Source organism: Vespula pensylvanica, chromosome 1 (assembly GCF_014466175.1).
Source record: "Vespula pensylvanica isolate Volc-1 chromosome 1, ASM1446617v1, whole genome shotgun sequence".
In the NCBI taxonomy this organism is placed as follows: domain Eukaryota; kingdom Metazoa; phylum Arthropoda; class Insecta; order Hymenoptera; family Vespidae; genus Vespula; species Vespula pensylvanica.
The window spans coordinates 1,795,582-1,817,521 of NC_057685.1; the positions used below are offsets into that span (position 1 = coordinate 1,795,582).

At 34.8% G+C, this 21,940-nt stretch overlaps 1 protein-coding gene across 1 annotated transcript; it reads right to left on the reverse strand.

Moving 5' to 3' along the window:
* Nucleotides 1-4,374: 4,374 nt before the first annotated feature.
* Nucleotides 4,375-14,658, reverse strand: LOC122637588 (eIF-2-alpha kinase activator GCN1). The gene is made up of 13 exons (XM_043829811.1): nucleotides 14,547-14,658; nucleotides 14,366-14,468; nucleotides 13,782-13,977; nucleotides 13,360-13,699; nucleotides 9,468-13,275; nucleotides 7,897-9,382; nucleotides 7,189-7,825; nucleotides 6,740-7,084; nucleotides 6,465-6,658; nucleotides 6,165-6,376; nucleotides 5,688-5,941; nucleotides 5,362-5,583; nucleotides 4,375-5,261 (listed from the first exon to the last, which is right to left on the reverse strand). Exons 1-13 carry the CDS (start codon nucleotides 14,559-14,561, stop codon nucleotides 5,133-5,135), a joined length of 7,941 nt encoding a protein of 2,646 aa, XP_043685746.1. The 5' UTR covers nucleotides 14,562-14,658; the 3' UTR covers nucleotides 4,375-5,132.
* Between the last annotated feature and the right edge of the window lie 7,282 nt (nucleotides 14,659-21,940).

Below are 21,940 nucleotides of genomic sequence, written 5' to 3' on the forward strand. Positions count from 1 at the left end.
GTTTTATTTAATTTCATTTTATTTATTTTTTCTCTTTTTCTTTTTTTTTTCTTTTTTTTCTTTACGAAAATCATCAAAATATATTTATCGAGAAAGAGTCATGAGAATTTCGTTTTTTCTTCTCGTTACAGAAACACTATGTAAGAATGTGTAAATTATAAAAAAGGAAAAACAGAAAAGAAAAATAATAGGAAATTCCACGTAAAGTATTACTTCCTTCGATAAATAACGTTATCACAGAAAACGAATGGGAATAGTAGGCGTCGGTGGAAAAACGACACGTTAAAAGAGATAAAGAAGATAAGATGCATATTGTTAGCACATGTTGTGTATGACGAGTCAAACTCGTGCCGAATCTCGGATCGCGATTTGTTAAATAAACTGACGAATGAGTTATGACTAAGCGAGGAATTAGAAAGCTAAAACCGTAGAAAGGGCATTGTTATTCCAGGATGGTCGGGAACTGGGTAAAATGTCTTATTTTTCTTTTTTCTTTCAGATACCATGATTCCTGCGAGAGATAACCAATGTTGTATACAACATGTTTGTTGAATCCATCCTTACATGTGACTCTTCTCACCGACTATATATATATGTATCTATGTATCTTTTTTAGTTCTCGTTTTCTCATAGTTATATAGGGTGTCTACGATTTTGTTATGAAAAATAAAAAGAAAAAAAAAAGGTAAATTCAAAATGTTTCATTGTAGACACTCTATAGTGTTTCCTGTTCGTTCCAATCACGTATTACATATTTGTCTTCGACAATAAATTAAATCGACAATAAAAAAAATATTGAATCTTTTTTAATCAATCAATTAATATGTTAATTAATTAATAGATTAGATAATTAATAGATCGATTAATAGATAATTAATTTAGAGTTTGGAATTAAGCAAATAAAACGATTGATTATTCGAAGATAGAGGATGTGATCGGCGTATTGTACTTACATACATATCCGGATGTGAATTTCGTGAGCGTTAAATCGAAAGCACTACGACCGACGAAGACGATTACGGCAACATTTAATTTCTTAGCGATCACGCAGGAGTCATAAAGAGGCGCTTCCGGACGTTGCAAAGGCGACTTTCGCGAGGCATAAATCGTCGGTACTCCCTTTGAACATCATCTACATATATAGCTTAGAACCTTTACGATTTCTTTATCCTCTTCACGCGTTCCCTTTCCCTTAAAAAAAAAAAATTACTATAATCATTATGGTTTTATTTAAGATTTTCTTTAACAACGAATATTTATGTACTTTTTATTTTTACGATGTTTACGATTTTTAAGTGAGGTTAATATCATCTTCCTTAATATTTTTATACTTTCACATTTATTTTATCATTATAACCTATATGATTCTCTTAAAAAGTTTATTTTACCTTGATAATATAATAAAAGTAATTTCTTTATAATATAAAATGTTTTACGGTTTTAATGAAATCAAATTTTTTGTTAACATTCATGTATACCTTTATGTTTTATAAGAGGAGGATTAGGAGAAGATTATTTGAGGTTAGAATCAGATATTACAATGGTTATGGATAGATTTTATCTTATTGTGTAGAACTGTTAAGTTGGACTATCCATTTCATTAACAATTCTTTTGTTCTTTTAAGGAGCATAACCTTTTTCTTTCCTCGAGGGTGAGCAAAGGAAAAGGAGAATGAAAGGAAAGGGAACAAAAAGGATTGCACGTTTCTACAAGGATTATAACATCTACGCATGGTTGAATAGAATTAAGGTTTAACGATTCTCAAGATTTTTAGAATTATTTAAAGTAAAAGATACCTCTTTAGCAAAGATATTCATTATTCTTAGGGTAAAAGGTAACTCTCATAAATCATTTTTTGATTTATTTCGCGTGAAAATGGTCATCGAATAATAGACGTCATATTTTTGTTTTTCTTTTTTTCTTACGCATGTTTCTCTATTTTCCAATTAATCCTTATTACATACATACATTCGTGCATACACAATTCTAACAAATTTAAAAGTCTCTTTCGTCGTGAGTGTGAGAAATAATTAAATTTCGTATGTATCGGTAGGACCGTTTTTATGTATAAACGTAGTAGGAAAGAACAAAACAAACAAAAAATATAAAACAAAGGGAAGAAAAAAAGATTTGCAAGCTTCTCGATCGTGTTGTTTCGTTTCTTGTGGAAAATAAAAAATATTAGGGTAAACGGTATATAATTATTGATATTATGAATGTAAAGGAATCAAATATTTTGAAGTCTTTTTCTTTTGAATAAAAGTGGTCAGTCGATAAAATAGGTTTTTCGGAAAAGGTTCGAAAATATTTAGAATAAAGGTCGGTAATGCAGTTACTCTCGTTGAAAAATTATTTTACCCACTGATCGAAAGTGCGTTTAAATCTATTAAATTTATAATTATTAATATATGTATTATATTAATATTAATAATTATTAAATTTACTAACGCTCAAACATCTTGAAAAAATTTATTATACGTGATATTAAAATGAAAATTAACAAATTTAAATAGCGATCAAAGTAATAACTATTAACAAATATACTATTTATCCCTGGTATCATATTGTTAATATTTTTCAATTTCGTTAAAATCATAGAAAAATCTATTCTTTGATATACGTAGTAAAACGTGGCAGTAAAAAAGTTAAATTCTAAACGAGTCTTGGATGATACGAACGCGAGGTCGTCAGTCTTAAAAAAAGGGTAGACAGAATGAAACAAGAAAATTTTAAGGAAAAAAAAAATAGAGAAAAAATAAAAATAATAAAAAAAAAAAAGAAAATAAACAGAGGAAAAAAGCAGAAAGATAGATTTTGTTTTTAACAAATTAAACGACTTATTTATATGTCTGTTTGTCTGTGCAAAAAAATTAAAAAAAAAAAAAAAAAAAAGAAAAGAAAAAGGAAACAAAATTATTGCAAATTTCCACGAAAGGATAACGAGCGAGAAACTTATATTTGATATACACATATATATATACACATACTATATATATATATGCATGTATATATAGATTCCTTTCTTTGTAACGCATTTGCGTACGTGTATAATTTATGATACATGACACGTTGGAAGAGAATAAATCCCGGGGCTTGAGCAGATTTTTGTATTGATTAGGAACGATTAGGATATGCGACTAGGTCGCTCTCTTCGAGAGTATATCCTTTCTTTTCTAAAATACACAGAACAAGAAAGAAAAAAAAAGAAAGAAAGAAAAAGAGAGCGTCACTACTTCTGGTCCGTCACGTAATTCGTCGATCGCTCGATTGTGCATAGAATGATTTTGTTTTTTTCTTTTATGTTTATTTCTTTATTTTTATTCTTTATTCTTTATTCTTGTCTTCGTTCTTATCCGTTTTTTTTTCTCAAAGCAAAATGAAACCTTAAGAGAAATGCCTTTATTATTATTATTATTATTATTATTTTTGCGTAAAAATGATATCAGAAAAACGTAGTGCAAATTTATAAAAATATGTTATCGATTCACGTTGACGTTAAAATTTCCCTCCTAATCCATTAACCCTCTCCACTAATTTTATTTCACGAAATCTCTTTCTTTCCAATGAAGTCGAACTGATATTAATATAAAAGTATAAAATTTGCGTAAATGTATGATTGTCGTATACATACACACACACACACATATATATATATATACATATATATATACGTATATAATATATATTATATACGTATATATTTATATTATATATATAATATGTATATATAAATATATATATATATATAAAATAATATATTTTTTGTCTTTTTTGAAAAATAAAACAGTATAACGTGAAACCTTTCTTTATAGTTATAACGTGAAACCGTTTCTGCTTTTTTCTTTTCTGGAGAGAAAAAAAAATGGAGGGACAAAAGAGGACATTGATTTTAATAAGATGATTTCGAGCAAGCGAACGTGTAGAATGTGACAAACCAGGAAGCATCGCTGTTCGTTACGTTACTTTACGTTACGTTATGGTTAAAGTCGACATAACGATTATTCAAAATTATTATTGTTAATATATGGAAATGCAAACTATACATGTATTATTCTTTCTCTCTTTTTTCCTTTTTCGTGTTCATTTTCTTTCGTCGATCGTCGAAAAAATGATAGAACACACTTTTCCTTACGTCCATTTCTCTTTCTTTCTCTTTTTCTTTTTCTCTATCTCTTCTCTTTGGAAGACAGAGACAGAGACACACTTGTACTTAGTTTATTATTACACTGTTATATCATTCTCGTTATTTCCTTGTCTCACAGTAATATATGAGACACGCCGTATGATTATTTGTAGTTGATATAATTCACAAAAATCGACGACGGCCTTTTTACTTTTATACCAGAAGGAAAGAAGCCTTTAAGATCAGCATGTCGTGTACATACTTGTTTTTTTTTTATTATTATTGTTATTATTATTATTATTATTATTAATATTAATATTATTAATATTATTATTGTGTTTCGATAAATCTTTACAACTCAATCAAATTCTGACTTCCATCGTTTTACTACAATCAAAGAAAATAATAATAATATGATCGAGCTGTCGCCACCTCGATACAATTTCTTCTTGTAGAATTGAAATTTTATTATCGTCGTTATGTTTCGAATTTTTCCTAATCGATTGATCTTCCAAAATTTCATGATACTCGACAGATTTCAACTTAAGTAACTTTAATGCCATCAACATGATCATCATCATTACTATCATCATTATTATCGTCATCGTCATCATCGTCATCGTCATCATTATCATCATCATCATCATCATCATCATCATCATCCTCATCCTCATCATCGTCGTCGTCAGCATCAGCATCACCTTCATCATCATTATTATTACCATCAAACGATCGGCATACAGAATACCATTAGATCGTTTATCGATATGATATTACACGAACTACATTTTTTATAATGTGACTAACGTATGAGCAATAATGATTGTACTGCTGCTGTTTCTGTTGCTCTTGATGTTGTCGTTGCTGCCACTGCCTCCATTGTTGTTGTTGTTGTTGTTGTTGTTTTTGCTGCCAGCAATGCTCGCAGGATGTGGGTGAATATTGATCGATAATACAATTATTGGAACGGATGTAGCGAGTATAAAGCTCCGGGAAGTAAAATATCTCTCACGTGAGTAACGTATCATCTAATTCTTCTATCTTGCCTTCTGGCTGGGATAAAACCTTGCGTAGTACTTTGCTGACAACGTCCGACAATGACTCTCTTGCACCAGCGTCCAAGAAAGCCATGCATCTCTGAAAGTACATATTTCATTTTAAATGAACAATATCCAGGGATTATTATTATCCAGTGATTATATGAAACCGTACGTTTAATGATTATGTGAAAACAGACCTGATGTTCTTCTTCTCCTTGTCTCAATCGAAGTACCGCGATCAGAGCAAGTTCGCTGTTGGCTTTGACGTAACCATTTTTTTCTTTCGTCCCGTTAACCAACATCGGTAACAAAGCTTTTAACAATTCTGAGGACATTTTCTCGGGTGATATATTTCGTGCCAAGTGAATGCAAACTCTGGCGAGTAATTGTTTCACGTCGTTACTGTTGTTGTTCATTGACTGAAAAGTAATAGAGAAAAAAAAAAAGAAAGAAAAAAAAAGGAAACACCATATTAATAATATCCGTTAAAATACGTCTCGTTAAGAATTTCTTTGATATTTACTCTGACGAACGGAGAAAGAATTTGTTGTGGTATAGATTGGCTTTCGTTCATTAGATATTGGAATAAATAACCGCAAGCTCTAACACCGTTCATTACTATTTGCACTCGGTCCGCTGCTAAATAAGATAAAATTACTGTACAAACGCGATCCTTCTCTTTAGCGTTATACACAGTGCTAGGTGATTCTTTTAGTGCGACGAAAAGTGCGGCTGAACGTCCGTGTCTCAGCATCCAGTCAACATTGACGTCGTTACCTGAATATTCAAAAATTTGTTGTTTTTTATAATTATTTTTTCTTGCATTATTTATACGTATTTAATATCATGCGCCTGGGATATATGCAACACTTAATACTTCGCCGATGATATCGTTCGTTGTAATCTACATTATCGGCGAAGTCCGGTTAACAATATCCAAGATGGCAATAATTAATAATTAATAAATAATTAGAAATACATAGAAATCAACGTCACTTACACAATAGATTATCATTAAATGCGATAGCAAGCTGTTCCGCACTCAACCATCTTAATAAAGCACCGAAACAACCGGCCACAGCGTTTCTAGTAACATCCTCTGGATGACCAAGCATGCTGTTCAACGTAACGAATACTTGTTTTTTCATCGGTTCTGTCATTTTATCACCGGCAGGTGTGAGAACACCGCGTAACGCTTGCAACATAGTTTCTCTGTGAATAAATCACAAATAAATTTCTTTTTAACGTAATCCAAGTTTTATTTATTGCGACAATATGGCTAAGGAAATTGGCTAAGAACCTTATAGCCGGATCATCGCCGGTTTTAATGCCGGTATGAAGTTCAGTGAACAATGGATCCACTCGAGTATGTATAACGATCAGATTGCTCAAAGCATATGCTGCCTTTAACCTCACTTGACGATTGCTGTCGTTCAATGCTCTCAAGAATGTTGTTTGCAGTTGAGGTAAGAATTGCTTGAGCATGACACCGACCTAAAGAAGAGACCAAAATAATCTCTTAATTATGCCTCCACTAAATACAAGAGTATCGTTCTTGACGTAAGAATTACAAACCTTGCCAAGTAAAATAGCAAGCGTCTCGAGTACCGCAGCTTTCACGCTCCAATTGAAACGATCACCAAGTATTCTAATCAATGGACCAGTGATATGTACAACGCTTGGTTGAAGCGCGCAAGCGCTGGTCAACTTAATGACTTCTCCTAATCCTTGAGCAGCCTGTTCCTTTGCCTCGGGTAAACCATTCAATATTGCTTCTCTGAATATAGGAAGTATCGGCGTGATACCTTTAGGTAAACAAAATCCAGGTAATAATTCTTGTCCTTTCAAATCGGATACAGCAAAGCGAACGGCTTGTCTGATGTCCTGTACGTGAGCGATTTGTTGATCGGACGCCAATGTCTAAACAAATAGAGGACAGTGTTTGTGTAAAAACTATTAACGTTTCTATTTTTTTTTTTTTTTCTTATGTAATCCTTGGACCACAAACGACGAACCGAACTTGCCTTGGTGACCGCGGTAAGAGCTTCCCAGCTCATTTGCAATACGTCCTTATCTTCGTCGGTAAAGAGATGAATAAGCCCGCGCAAAAGTTGAGGTACATATTGGCTATAATCGGCTCTGGTGTCACGACAAAAGGCACAGAGCAAGGTCGCTGCGCTTCGCCGTCTCGATGCATCCTCCGATCTAGTAGCTTCCATTAGTTGATCCATGACCGTTCTAACACCAACTTCGTCCGTAACGGATAGAATAACCGCTTGACAGTACTCTAATTCCTGAACTTCGTTTGGAGTTCCTTGAGCGCTAGAAAGGGCGGTCAATAGGGCTGGTAAGATCTTGTGTAGAAATCTCGTTAATGCTTCTCCAGCGACACTGGCTAAGATCGACAGTGCTTTCGTATTAACCGGCGGAGTTGTTAACTGAGGTACTAAATAAGGTAATACGACGCGTGATTTAATCGCCATTACTTGGCGTAAACCATCCAATGTGTTTTCAGCTTCGGCTTGATCCGGTGAATTTAGTTGAGTTAACATAGCCGGAAGTATATCGTCTAAGGCTCGAACGCCAACTGTTGAATGTAATCCGTCGAAAGTTTTCGCTGCCGCTTGCCGAACTTCGGGCAATGGATCGCACAAAGCTTTTCTAGAATCAAAAGTTTATCGTAGTTTTGATCGATGTAACATGTAAACTTATTAACGATAAAATATACTCACCTAACAGTGGGTACCAGACTGATGACAAACGTCAGGACCATATCTTTGTTCGTACTCGCCATGATTTCCGAAAGACCGATACAAACACCTTGCCGTTGATCGGCTTGTTCACTCTGAAGACCCTTCTCCAAAATCGGTATAATTTCTGGAAGCACTCTCTCTCCTAATTTTCTGACAAGATCACCCAAAGTTCGTGCGGCCACTTGTCTCTTATCGTAACTCGTGCTTGCCAAACATCCAAGTAAAAGGGTAAATAGAGTTGGTAATATTTCTCTTAATGTCCTCGGTGTATTCGTTACAACTACCTTCCAAACGTGAAGAGCAGCTTGACGTACCATCAAAGCTACGTCGGATCTACCCATGTAAAGGCCAGCTAAAACTCGGTTACGTCTTTCCGCGCCTAAAGCATTGATGATAGCTAAGTGAGATTGTTCCGTTCCAAAATTATCATCTTCACTCGCTGTCTCGGTTGACATCTTTCCAGATACACCAGATATTCTGTACAAAAGATCACCGAGCAATTGTACGGACGAATATCTGATACGCCAATTATCGTCAAAAAGACCCTTTTCCAATTCAGGTAAAAGTAACATAATCGCTGAGTCCGCATACAAGGTAACGATTCTTTGGCCAGCCCTTAATGCAGTCTCACGTACGTACTCGTTCTCATCGGCAAGGGCTTTCAATATCGGATTTATAATTTGTCCTATGTAAGGCGTGAATTCGGTAGTAAATGCACTTGGCATGTAAATGAACATCATGATGTAACCATCTTTAACGTGTGGAGCTATGTCCGTTCTTTCGGCAGTCGAGATAATTTCAGGCATCAATTTGTGCAATTTTTCTACGCCCAAACCGCGGACTACCTCGGAAAGTCCTTGGGCAGCTCCAGATCTATCTACGCTACTTGTTTCTGAAGTTAACGTTTGCATCAACCACGGTAATAAATCTTCGAAGCTGGACTCTCCCATTCCACGAACCATAGCACCTAAAGCTCTAGCCGATACACTACGTACCTCAGGTACGGGATCCAACAAGCTCGTTTTCAGGCCAGGTATGATGGTTGGCAAATAAGGAGTCAAATCTTTTTGATCGGTTAGAGAATACATGTTACCGATTATCTGTGCAGCCATTTTTCTCGTCTCAGTCGAACGATCCAAAAAGGCTCGCTGTACGACTGGCATGATCAAAGCTAGAGACGGGGCATCGATGAAATGCACGAACTGGGTGTCCAAAAGTGTTTGCAAACAAGTTGCCGTCTTGTGAGAAGGATCTTGCAAAGCCTTTAATAAAACTGGCACGATAGCTTGGATTTCTGGATTACGAATAACGCTGCCGATGACTTTTAATGCCTCGGCACCAGCTTCTTGAACTTTTGTATGGGAATCGCTGAGTACTTCTATGAGCTTAGGTACGATACTCGGCAAACAGCTGCTTAATTGTTTTGGCGCACAGTATGCCATTGCGCCCAATAGTTCGACCGATCCTGTCGAGAAATTTACACAGTTCCGTTTCGATTTGGATTTCTCTTATAAACGAAATATAATTATAAAATTTGTCAGAGTACTTACCAGTTTTAGTTCTCCAAGAATCTTCCTCCAGTGCCGCTAACAAACTTGGCAATACCAATTTAACGCCATGAGCCGAGAGTTTACTCATAACTACTCTAGCCGTATCATCTGTGGCGGCCCTTACATATTGGCTAGAGTCTCCAAAGCATAATAATAAATGTGGTAATACGTGAACGATGTATGGTTCGAATAATCTACCCAACATAGTACATAACATTTCAAAAGCAAACAATGCTCCTTCTCTGTGCCTGTAGTTCTTTTTGTCTTGAATAGCGTTGGTAAGCGTAGTCATGATATCTAATTGTTTCAATGCCAAAATACCCATACCCTTGATGATACCAGCTAATCCATAAGCAGCACCCTTACGTTCTCCATATTTGTCGGATTTTAACAACTGATCCATAAGATTATCAACGATTTTTGGTGCATCCTCTTTGATGGAAGGTACAAGATGTGGTAAACAATTAGCCACTGCTTCCTGTACTTGTTGGGACGGCGTTGAAAGAGCTGCGATTAGACGCATAACGATTGGCTTGATACGTGGATCGTCCTTATCCAAATGTCTCGCCAACGAACCCATTAGAATAACCACAGATTGTTTTATAGAATCGAAGCTGCCAATTTTAGGTGCTTTATCCATGAAATCTTCGAACACAGGTAAAAGGGAAGTTATATTTTTCTTTCCATGAAGATCAACCGCGGCTACCGCGGCGTTCAACATTTCCGTACGAACCGATTGGTTCCTATCTCCCAAGCCGGTTGAAACGAAGAACTGTACGAGACGTTGAATAGTTTCTGACGTTAATAGCGGTGCTATTTGCGTCAGAGCAAGTGCTACACCACGACGTGGGGCCCAAGTATCGATCGGTTGTTCGACCACGCGACCAAAATCGTTCAGTTTTGGCGGTATCATAGCTAGTTTTTCTTGATACAGTTCTAACAGTCTGTCTAATATCGATGGGGTTAATTGCGATATACTGGTCAAACATTGGGCCAGAGCGCATGCCGCAGCTTGTTGTACAGGTTCAATCGGATGTGCAATATCTTGGATCAACTCGTCGCAAAGGATATCGGCATGAGCTACTAAATTAGCAGCACTCCAGAGTTCGTTGGCTAGTGTTACGTTCTCCCCGCAAACGTCGAATCTTGCGATCCATATTCTTCTTGTAAGACGAAGGAATTGTACGGGATCCTCTTTCTGAGATGGGAATGCTTCTTTTATGACAGTGAGACCTCTCAAAGCTGCATCTCTTACCGCCGATAATGCATTCTGTAATGCACCGATTAGCGAATCTATGTCGTCGCTCGTTGCCAAAGCTGTACCTGGTTGACCGCTACCGGATTGAGCAACGTCCAACAACGTTGCTACCGCGTGCGACTGTACTCTTCCAGTCGTATTGCTCATAAGTTCTATAAGCAAATCAAATATTTGTTTTCTGGGTAATAGCCTAGGATGTCTCATATCTTTCAAATCGGCACTGTTCCCTCTTTGCTTAGCATGATCCTGGATTATTTGCAATCCTTGTACTATCATGGCGTCGTCTTTGTACGTTAATAACGTCTTCTTGAGAAATGGAAAGATGTAACAGAATGCAGGCGCGGTAAACAAACGTTTCTGCTTGATCGTAATCGCATGGATCAAATTCAAGGTTCTTTTAACGACCACGTCTAAATTCTCATCCTCCCATGCTGGATCTAAATCACACTGCGGCTGCAATTGTCTTAAGGTAACGTGCGCTATCAAATTTCCTAAGGTCGTGCTTGTACCGATCTGTACGATTTCTCGCAACTCGATGTAAAGTTCGGATATGGCAGGTGCTGCCAATGGCGATCCTAAATTTTTTAATATAGGAGATAATATATCTTTCAGATACAAAGAAAGTTCTTGCCCGTTACCACGTATCGCGCAATGTATAAGGGATACCGCGTGATCTATCTTTGATTTCAATTCGGTCAATCTCTTCCTAATACTATTTTCCTTTGCAATTTGTCCTTTTAAAATTTCCTCCTGTTTCGGGGTCAACTTCGGCTCCTTTATCTTTCCCTCTCTCTTACGTTTCTCATACAATTCACGTCTCAATTGTAATTCCTCTTGTTGTTCCTTGAAAGAGTAGACTTTACTTTCTCGTTTCATATTCATTGCGTTTAGTATGTCATTTTCATCATTGGTTGGTAATACGCTCTTATCATAAAGTTCGCCTTCGGGTGTAAGATAAGTGAAATATTCGTCCTTGGTGACTTTTAGAATTTCTGAATCGTTTAGTTTATTCGTTACGTTCGAAATTAAACTGGGCAAAATAGTATCCGGGGCAAGTTGAAGTACTTTGGCGAGCGCATTCTCGTAACTCGGTATAGGATTATAATTTTGAATGAGTAACTTTTTTATTTCGTTGCTATAAGTTCTAAGAAAGTCCTTCGGTACAAGATTAAAGTTCTTGGCTATTTTCAACCACAAATTTGGAACAGCTTTTAATATTGCTGGATGATGAGCCGGGATCAAAGCGTCTCGTGTCAATTGCATAGCAGGTAATTCAAATAGAAATGATCCAGAACATATAGCGAGTAATCCATCTGCTAAACATCTGCCAGTGATCTCGCTAGTATCATCTTTATTATCTTTATCATTTTCGGATTTGATTTTGACATTTTCAAGGAATTTATTAAATTCTGTTAAAAGTGCTTCCACCGGTGCGTACGTACTTAGAGTAGTCAAAACTTTTTTGATCAATGGAAAGCAACGTTTCCTGATGGCAGATTTCGGTGTCGTTGAACATGTCACGATCGCTCTATGAATTCCATTCAAAGCCTTTTCATTTAGTCTATCAACAAATTCGGTAATAAGACGCTCGCATAATAGCATGAGATGGTATAACGTATCGTCACTGCACGTAGTTAAAAATTTTTCGGAAAAGAATATTTGTTCGTCTATTACATTCCATAATATCGTTTGTTTATCATTTTCCACTTGGTCTGCCAATACAAACTTGAGTAACAAATATGAGGCTACTAATCCTTCCGTTACTGCCATAGGCTGTGCACTTTGTTGCATAGCTCTTGTTATCGCTTGCGTTAGAATAGGGGCGATCGTGCCCGAATAGGAGTCTACTGGAGTAGAGAAGAAAAGTTTGATGTAAGCGGTACGTACTGCAGCAGTAGAAGTTTTTGCTGCCATTCCTTTTTTAAACGCGTCTATCACACTTTGGGGTACATTGTCCGCAAATTTGTTTGACCATAGTGCCATCATTTCCAAAGCATGAATCAACGTTTTTTCATGTACCTCTGTTTCAAGAACCTTTATGAAATGTTCGCATGCAGTTTCGGCCAATCTTTGTACGCTGCTTCCTGAAGCTGCATTGTAACTCAAATTACCTGCTCCTTGCAATACCGATATTTTATGAGTTGCCACCGTTAGTTTCCCTTCGGATCCATGAAATACTGCGAATACAGAGGCAAGTAAATTCTCCAAAGCAGTTGTGTCTGAACATTGTCGAGCAAGTCTACGGCATGCTCCTACTGCCTCTTCCCTAACAAGATCTTCTTTAGAGTGTAAATTCGCAAATAATCCTTTGCAAATATCTTGACTATATTGACTCAGATCAAGACTCAATCCACTTAATATATGTCCAACAGATTCAATTATTATCTCGGGATTTCTTAACATAGCCTTCTGCAAAGCTGGCAGCAATTGTACCTTGAATTCTTCGTGCGATATTCTACGTAGAAGGGGTATCGCAGTATCGACCACGTATAGATCTGGTTTCTTCTTTGAACTGATGGTCACTTTTATGAATGTATCTATAACATTTTTCTAAAACGAAAAAATATATTATTCGTATTTTATAAGTATTGGAATCATTATAATCACAAATATTTGGATCATATTAATAGTTACCTTCAACTGTTCTATAAGTTCACCTTTCTTTGTATTCACTAAATATTTTGTGAGCAAGCTCGCAAGTACAATGACTCCATTTCCAATCTCAAGTTTAACTAATGTCTCCACATACTTAATTTCAATATCTTTAACGGATGACCATTCATGCGTGAGCAACGTGTACGTTTTATCAGACAACTTTTTATCCGTCGATGCTAATGAAGCTGCGCTTAAGTTGGCTTGCGCTTCTATCAGTTTTGCCAGTTCTGTGCAATTTTCAAAATTCTTGTTGATTCCATGTAATATCACAAGCGTCGACCATTTTAATGTCAGATATGCAGTTAAAGCGGTATTCAGACTAGAAGGAACCAACGTAAGTGATATTAATATATATAAAAGTTTCTCATATAACGTCATATATGATACAATATTAATCTTACGTAGGAACAACATTCTTATGCCAAGTAGCTTGTTCTGCAATAACACTTGTCATATGCTTCACGGTGGCTTCCGGTTGCTTTGCCAATAATTTTGTAATGACATTTTTCACGTAAGATTGGGAAGCTGTATCTTTATATCGATGCAAAGTAAGGGAGAGAACTTTGCAAATACCACAGACGATTTTGTCATTAATACCTGAAACAAACAACACGTACGATGAGGATAAACGATTATGACATACATTTTTTTATTTTAAACGATAAAAATTCTTCACGTATTATGAAATAATAATTTCGATCAGTTAGGTCTTAGCAAAATAGAAATTTCAAGTATTTATAATTGAATTATCATTGTAATTGAATATACATGTCATCAATGAATAATATTTACATAGAATAAAAGCATGAATTGATGCAGAATCAACTGGTAGCAAATTATTTGATTATGGGACATATTTTTCAATAACATATGAATGTGGCATACGCACATGGCATTAAGAGATTATAGATTGTTATCAATTCTTGTTTGTTTATCGATATAATTGTTATTAACTGGCTTTACATAAAGTTCAACGTTATCTTACCAGGATTTGACAACACATCGACGACATTTTGTAAAATCTCTCGCCGCTCCTTTTTGCTGGCGGTTTGAATTCGATTAGGTAAATCTTTTAAGGCTTTAGTCAGCTGTAATAGAAACGTTAATTAGATTCGTGTAATTTATAAAAAATATTATATCTTTTAGATTCCACGTGACAGACTTACCTCGACATCCGCCATATTTCTTCAAAAACCGGACTGACTATCAGCGCCACATTTTCTTAATTTGTAATCACGCGTTAGATGAAGTTGTCTACATACGTATGCATTGACGAAATCATCGATTCGGTTTTTTTAATAAATATCTATCCACGAATATTAAACAATAAAAGAAAGAAAGAAATAAGAAAAAGGAAAAAAAAAGATGCGAAAAATAAAAAACAAAAAGCAGAATTTTATCGTATCTATATATCGTACGTATTTGAATAAATTTGAATTTTACTCACGGATGATAAACAGAAGTCGATTCTACAGTCGATACATTAAAATTAACTAATAGGAAAATTTCAAACTACAGCCAACCAGGTCAGATCGATCAGAGATAATTACGTAGCAATGACTTGTGATATTTCAAAATAATTGATAAAATTATTCGTATTTAAGAATCGATGTAAAGAACTAAGAGTAGATCGAGAAAATAGTTTGCTTGCTTATCGACGAGAGGGCGCCATCGTCAAGAAGTATCGTAAGGGCGCTAATTGATTTTTAAAAATTGTTCTTCGCGAACTAGACGAGATATTTTTTTTCTCTTCTTTTCTTTTTCTTTTTCTTTCTTGTTACTATAGTCGTTAAAAAACTGATCAAGGTACACGTATATACTAATAATATAATTAATTGATAAGTATCGCTACGGTAATAATATTATACGTAACACGAGAATAAACGAAAGAAATAATTTATTAAGTTATTACGATTAAAGGCAGATACATATGTATGTATGTCATACCGTATATATATAGTACAAATTAACCGGTACATTATCGACCAATCTTTTTTAACAGGAACTCGGTATGGAAGCTGCCAAAAGCGGCGAAGCTCAGAAAAGAGATTGCACACGATTCGTCGTTAGTTAAAGTGGATCGATGAGGACTGAGGATGTTAAAAAGAAAGAAAGAGATAAGTAAATCAATACATAAATAAGTAAATAAATAAATAAATAAATAAATAAATAAATCAATAAACAAACGAAATAAAAAAAAAAAAAGAATGAAAGAAAAAAAGAAACCACGACACGAAAGAAGATTACGAGTAAGTTGTATCGTCGTGGGACCACGCGTGCCGAACGTAAGTCACGCTAACCTTCTTCTTCTTTTTAATCTTCTTCTCTCGATTCGACGAATTCGGCGGTCCTTCTACGGAGAATTCGCGGTAATTTCAAGACTATATTACCTTGGCACACCTGTACGTTGTAGGAGACGTATGTTCCCGACGATCGTCTTCTACGAATTTTCTCTCTCTCTCTTCCTCTCTTTCTCTCTCTCTCTCTCTCTCTTTCTTTCTTCCTCTTTCCTTCTCTCTTTCTTTCTCTTTTGGCCGTTGCAAAGCGCGTGCAAGTTTTATCCTCGAACGAGAGTGTTCAACGTGCTCATTATTCATTGGCTCCTCTCTCTCGCGGGTCGTGTGTCTACACACTCTTCCACTTTGTATGTATTTACATACATAGGCGCCGCAATTTCGTACTCCTTTTTAAATTCATACTTCTTCTTCCTTCGGTCTTCCTTCTTTTTCTTTCTTTCTCTCTCTCTTTTTTTTTTTCTAACGTCGTCCAACGACAAAACAAAAATTTAATTTATATGTGACATCGAACGAAATATCGAATATTTCGAATCGTTACCAATCGATGATGGTGATTGGTCGATACAGAGTGGGGGTAAACAGTCGCCATTTGTTTGTCTTTTTATCATATCTACGAAATATTTCAATTCCATGATACGAAGCTTCGTAACTCAAATACGATAGATCAATACGCAGAGAAATTTTTCGTTTTCTTTTTTTTTTTTTGTTGTTGTAGTTGTTTCTTTTTTTTTTTTTTCGACAAACGCATACATAAGTAAGTATTCACTTACTTACTTTCTTACTTACTTACAACGAACTTATTCTTCCCACCTTGTATATATTTACATACATAGGCGCCGCAATTTTTTACTTCCTCTTAAATTCATACTTCATCCTTCGGACTTAATTTTCTTTCTTTTTCCTTCCCCTTTTTATCTTCCCCTTTATTCAACAATGAGATAGAATATAATCTATAAACGATTTTGAAGGGAACATTGAATACTTTTAATCGTTACCAATCGAATACTGAATGAGTTATGATGTTTGAATAGGAGTGAGGAAGAGGAGGGAGAGGGAGGGCTAACGAACGTTAATTTTCATTTCTTATCTACGAGATATTACAGTCGCATAATGTTACGCGTGTAACTCATGCAAATTTACGATAGAACGATACGTAGAAGATAGATTCGTAGGAAATATCTTTCTTTTTTTTTCTTCTTTTTTTTTTTCGACAAACCCATAGAACGATTTGTTATACATGCGTTGTGGATTTACAAACTAGGAATTGATTATCCTTTAGATATGCGACGGGGATAAATTTTGAAAGTTCAAAATGGAAGTGCCGTGATATATATACACACACACCACATACACACGTATATATATACATACATACATACATACATACATACATACATACATACATACATACATACATACATACATACATACATACATACATACATACATACATACATACATGCATACACACATATATATATATATATATATATATATATATGTGTGTGTTGGTGGTACGAAAAACTGGCCGCTTTATGGATGAAGACGATCCATGGCAACTTTTCTAAGAGAGAAGGCGATCGTTCTGAGATAAAGTCTAAAAGAGAGAAAAAGAATTAGATAGATAGATAAGATAGATAGATAGATAGATAGATATATAGCGATAGACATTGAGAGAGATTGAGAGAGAGGGAGAAAAAGAAAGAAAGAAAGAAAGAAAGAAATAAAGAAAGAGATAGAATGAGATATGCGGCAAGTTCCCGAGCACGCATCGCATCCCATTGCATCGCATCGCATCGAATCGCATCGCATCGCTGTGGCACTAATTTCCTTGAATCCAACAGTGCGTTTCTTGTGGCACGCATGGTTTGCAATGAGTTTACGGATAGTAACATCTTATAGTTACATCGATGGTGATCATCACCGACGGCGCCACGGGCGGCCGGATTTCTTTGCGTTCTTGGGTCTCAGGGCGACTCTCGATCCATGTTTCATGAGCTACCATCTCCTTCCTCTTAACCAATAAACTATGGTATACTCTTTCTCTTTCTCTCAGCTTAACTCGAGTTAAGAGAAACTTGAACGAACACTTTCCACTATCGATCGATTCTCTGATAGTCATCCTTGATTACGATAGAGTAGGTACTACTTCATTCTATATATTATATAGATATCTATTATAATAGACGATCCAATCTTCATTTGAATTTTGGATTAGATACTGTATGATATATCTATCTGTCTATCTATTTATCTATGTCGAAATCATTTTATTAATATGCATGTTTAATATTACGATCTTATCTTACTAGTTTTAATATATTTTTCAAATACATACATACAGAAGTGTGTATATACATATATGTATATATTTATAGATTTTTTTATTATATATCTGTATATTTATATTTATATCTATACGTATATTATGATAGAGAGATAAAAGCGAAAAAAGCGATCGATCGAAAAATTGTAATATATATGTATATATATATATATATATATATATATATATATATATATGTGTGTATGTATATATAAATCTATATAGATAATATATATTTATGCGTATATCATGGTATAGAGACAAAAACGAAGAGAGTGATCGATCGAGAAATCCTCGATCGAGATAAATACCTAGTCGATGAAATCTCATTACAAAATACTAGATACTCACGGGAGGTCGACGATTTTGTTCGAAACGAATCGAAGAAATAGATACCGATTTCTTCCATAAATGGTTGATCTACGATGTAACGATGTCTTCACTCTTCACTATCGACATCACAATTAGCCTTCTACGTAAACGTAGCGGCTTAGAACGGACAACGTGCGTCGTGCGAACAACTCGACTTATTCTATCGTCTTTCTTCCGATACTTACGATATAAATAATGACGCATTTTAAATTAATACAGAAGAACATAATTTATAACTTATGAGAATTTAATCATTCACTTTGTACATATAATACTAACGCGAAACATTGAAAAATTTTAAAGAGAAATGTAAAAGGGAAACAATACCTACGTAATATAATCGATTATTATTATCTATATACATTTATATGTATATGCATATGTATATATAGGGTGTTCCATTTCAAACGATACGGTCGAATATTTCCAATCCTTATTGATTTTGTAAACAAACGTTTCAAATAAAATTTGCCTTTGACGGGCTGGGAATGGAGTGGGGGTGGTGAAGAACATGTAATATATATGAATGTATGTGTGTATATATATATATATATATATATATATATATATATATTATGGTTATTTCGTAGAGGACGCTATTGTCAAGATACGGAAACTGTAACAATTTTTTTTCTATTTCTTTTTTCTCTCTCCTTTTTTGTTTGAATAGAAATCGATATTTTAAGCCTAATAAAAGTTCTAAAGAATATCGATACGAATTCCAGAAGCATCTGTTTTATATATATATATATATTTTTTTTTTTATCGAGTTTCGATGCCTTGAGATTTAATTCAATTGTGTAATCGTAATTTATATTCTTTATACATATACTACATAAGGGGATCGTATTTCGAATGATTACAATTTTAAAAGTGTACGAACAGGAATAAATAAATAAATGAATAAATAAATAAATAAATGAGAAGAAAGGAAGAGAAGAAAAAATGGTACGATGAATTCATTATGAATGGTCATCAAATGTTTATAGGAAAATTGATCGCATTGTTGCGAAGTTTGATTAAACTCGTTGAAATATTGATGAAAAAGTACACTATAGGTACTTCTTGGATTCGTATTGACGTTCTCTAAAACTTTTGTTCAGCACAAAATATTGGTTTTCATGTAAAAATATTGTTATGACTTTCGTACATTGACAAAAAGCGTTTTCCTCCATGAAATAGCTGCGATACATATTACATTAGTCTTTTCGAAATCTAAAAAGTTTGATTTGAAACATTTGTTTATGAAATCAATACGATCAAAAACATTCGGCGATACTGCTTAAAATGAGACACCTTCTGTATGCATATATGTGTGTGTGTGTGTGTGTGTACATATATTTTACGTTACATTGAGAAACACTTTCTCATGCATTTGCTTTATAACACGTCAATAACTCGAGGGCTCGTATACCATTTCGCGGAAATAATGAAAATCGAAAAAGTAAATCCCGTCGATTCGTTCAACGTCGAAAAGTGCTCCTTTCATTTTTGTTTTGTTTGTTTATTTGTTTGTTTGTTTGTTTGTTTGTTTGTTATATTTTATTTTTTCTTTCTTTTTTTTTCTTTCTCTTCCCCCAATTTCAATTCGAAAATCTCCAAATGCATTGCCTTTGAGGAATTACTCAGCACTCGTTGAAATTTCATTTCAAATACCTATCGTCGAATATTTGGAGTTAGTACTTTCGATGATTTCACGAGTTTTCCAATCGCTAAAGCCGATTTTCAATGGTATTATTCCCGTGCAAAGGGCAAACGTCAAAAGATATATTAATACCGACGAATTAGAATGTCGTGAAGAAGTTCTGAATCTGTTGGAATTGGAGTTGGAATCGAATTTAAAAAAAAAAAAAAAAAAGAAAGAAAGAAAGAAAAAAAGAAGAAAGAAAAAGAAAAAAAGAAAGAAAGCTTCAACTGGTTCGTAGTTGACGAACGTGGTGCATGCTGATGGGGAGATAATCCATCTTAAATAATGAATGAAAAAGCTTTTTCTCAATTGAAATGCAGGTTGCACTCGTTGCATTCTTTCCTTCTTGCTTTTATCGTAATCAAAATACTTTAGAGATTCGAGGTACATATTTATGTATATATGTATGTATGTATGTATATATGTATGTATGTACGAATGTATGTATGTATGTAGGTAGATATATGTATATTGAGTTAATAAGTATTCTGAAATTACGGCCAATATAGTCTTGATTAAACGAATTCTTTGAATTCGAAGATGTGTTTGTTTCTATTTGTGAACAAGGGGAAGATTTAAAACGTTTTAAGTCGAAGCGTGAATAGTAGACCAACGTAAAAGTGTAATCGTGTTAGTAGTAAAGTTTAGTTAGGTATATATATATATATATACTTATATATATTCACTTAGTAGATATATATATAGATACATACATACAACCATATATATATATATATATATATATATATATATATATTTGTAGAAAAGTTTTCTCGGTTTGGTGGTGCTGTTATTCGACGTAGATTCAGAGGCGTCCGACTGCAAGTTTGCGAGAGTGTTCAACTTCGATTCAACTCTTTCTCACTCTCTTACTCACTCATTCTCTTCCTCTCTCTCTCTCTCTCTCTTTCTTTTCTTTCGTCTTACTACCCTAGTACCACACTAGTAGCAGCAGACTTCTCTACTCGGTCTGCATTATTCTTTAAGCGTTAACGTTTTCCCAGAACGACGATAACGAGAGAAAGAGGAAGAATGAAAGAAAGAGAGAGAGAAAGAGAGAGAGAGAGAGAGAGAGAGAGAGAGAAAGAGAGAGAGGAGAGAGAGAGAAGGAAAGAGAGAACTGGATGCGTTTCTCTGATAATGACCATCATTAGTCACTGTCTCGCGAAGTAACTTCGATTCGATGCTCACGGATCCTTTCGTTTCGTTAAATTATCTCTCTGTTTTTCCCTCTCTCTCTCTCTCTCTCTATCTATCTATCTTTCTCTCTTTCTTTTTCTCCATCTCTTTTTCTCTGTTGTAAAAAAAAAGTTCTAATTCTATAAGGTCGAAGTTTTAGGTGAAATTTGATCGTACTCATCGTTAGTTCGTAGACATTCCTACGATAAAGAGTCACAGGTGAGTCCGTAGAATTTCTTGTTAACGAACCCCAAGAGAGGATCTGTGTACCGAAGACTCCACTTCCCCAGATTTGTCAGCCAAGCAAGATGGATAGACTTGTCCACGGCACGCTTTTCGTCTCTCCGTCTTTCTCTCTTTCATTCTTTCTCCCTTTCTCTATTGGTCATCTCTTGCATCACCGACTACGTCACATTTCTCATGAGCATCTTCTTCTTCTTGTGTTTTCTTCTTATGCATGTCTAGTTTAACTTCGCGATGTATTCTCTATTCGTTCTTCAAATAACGCGTCGACTTCTGACATAATATACTTGTCTGCAACCGTATTGCTGTCAAACTCTCTGCTCGGACTATTGAGAAAAAATAAAAAAGTAGAAAAGAAAAAAAAATTAAACCACGCTAAAGAAGAACGACGTACGATCTGATGTATATCATCTTTTATTTTGTTGTTAAACGGTCGTGTTAACAAAAAAAAAAAAA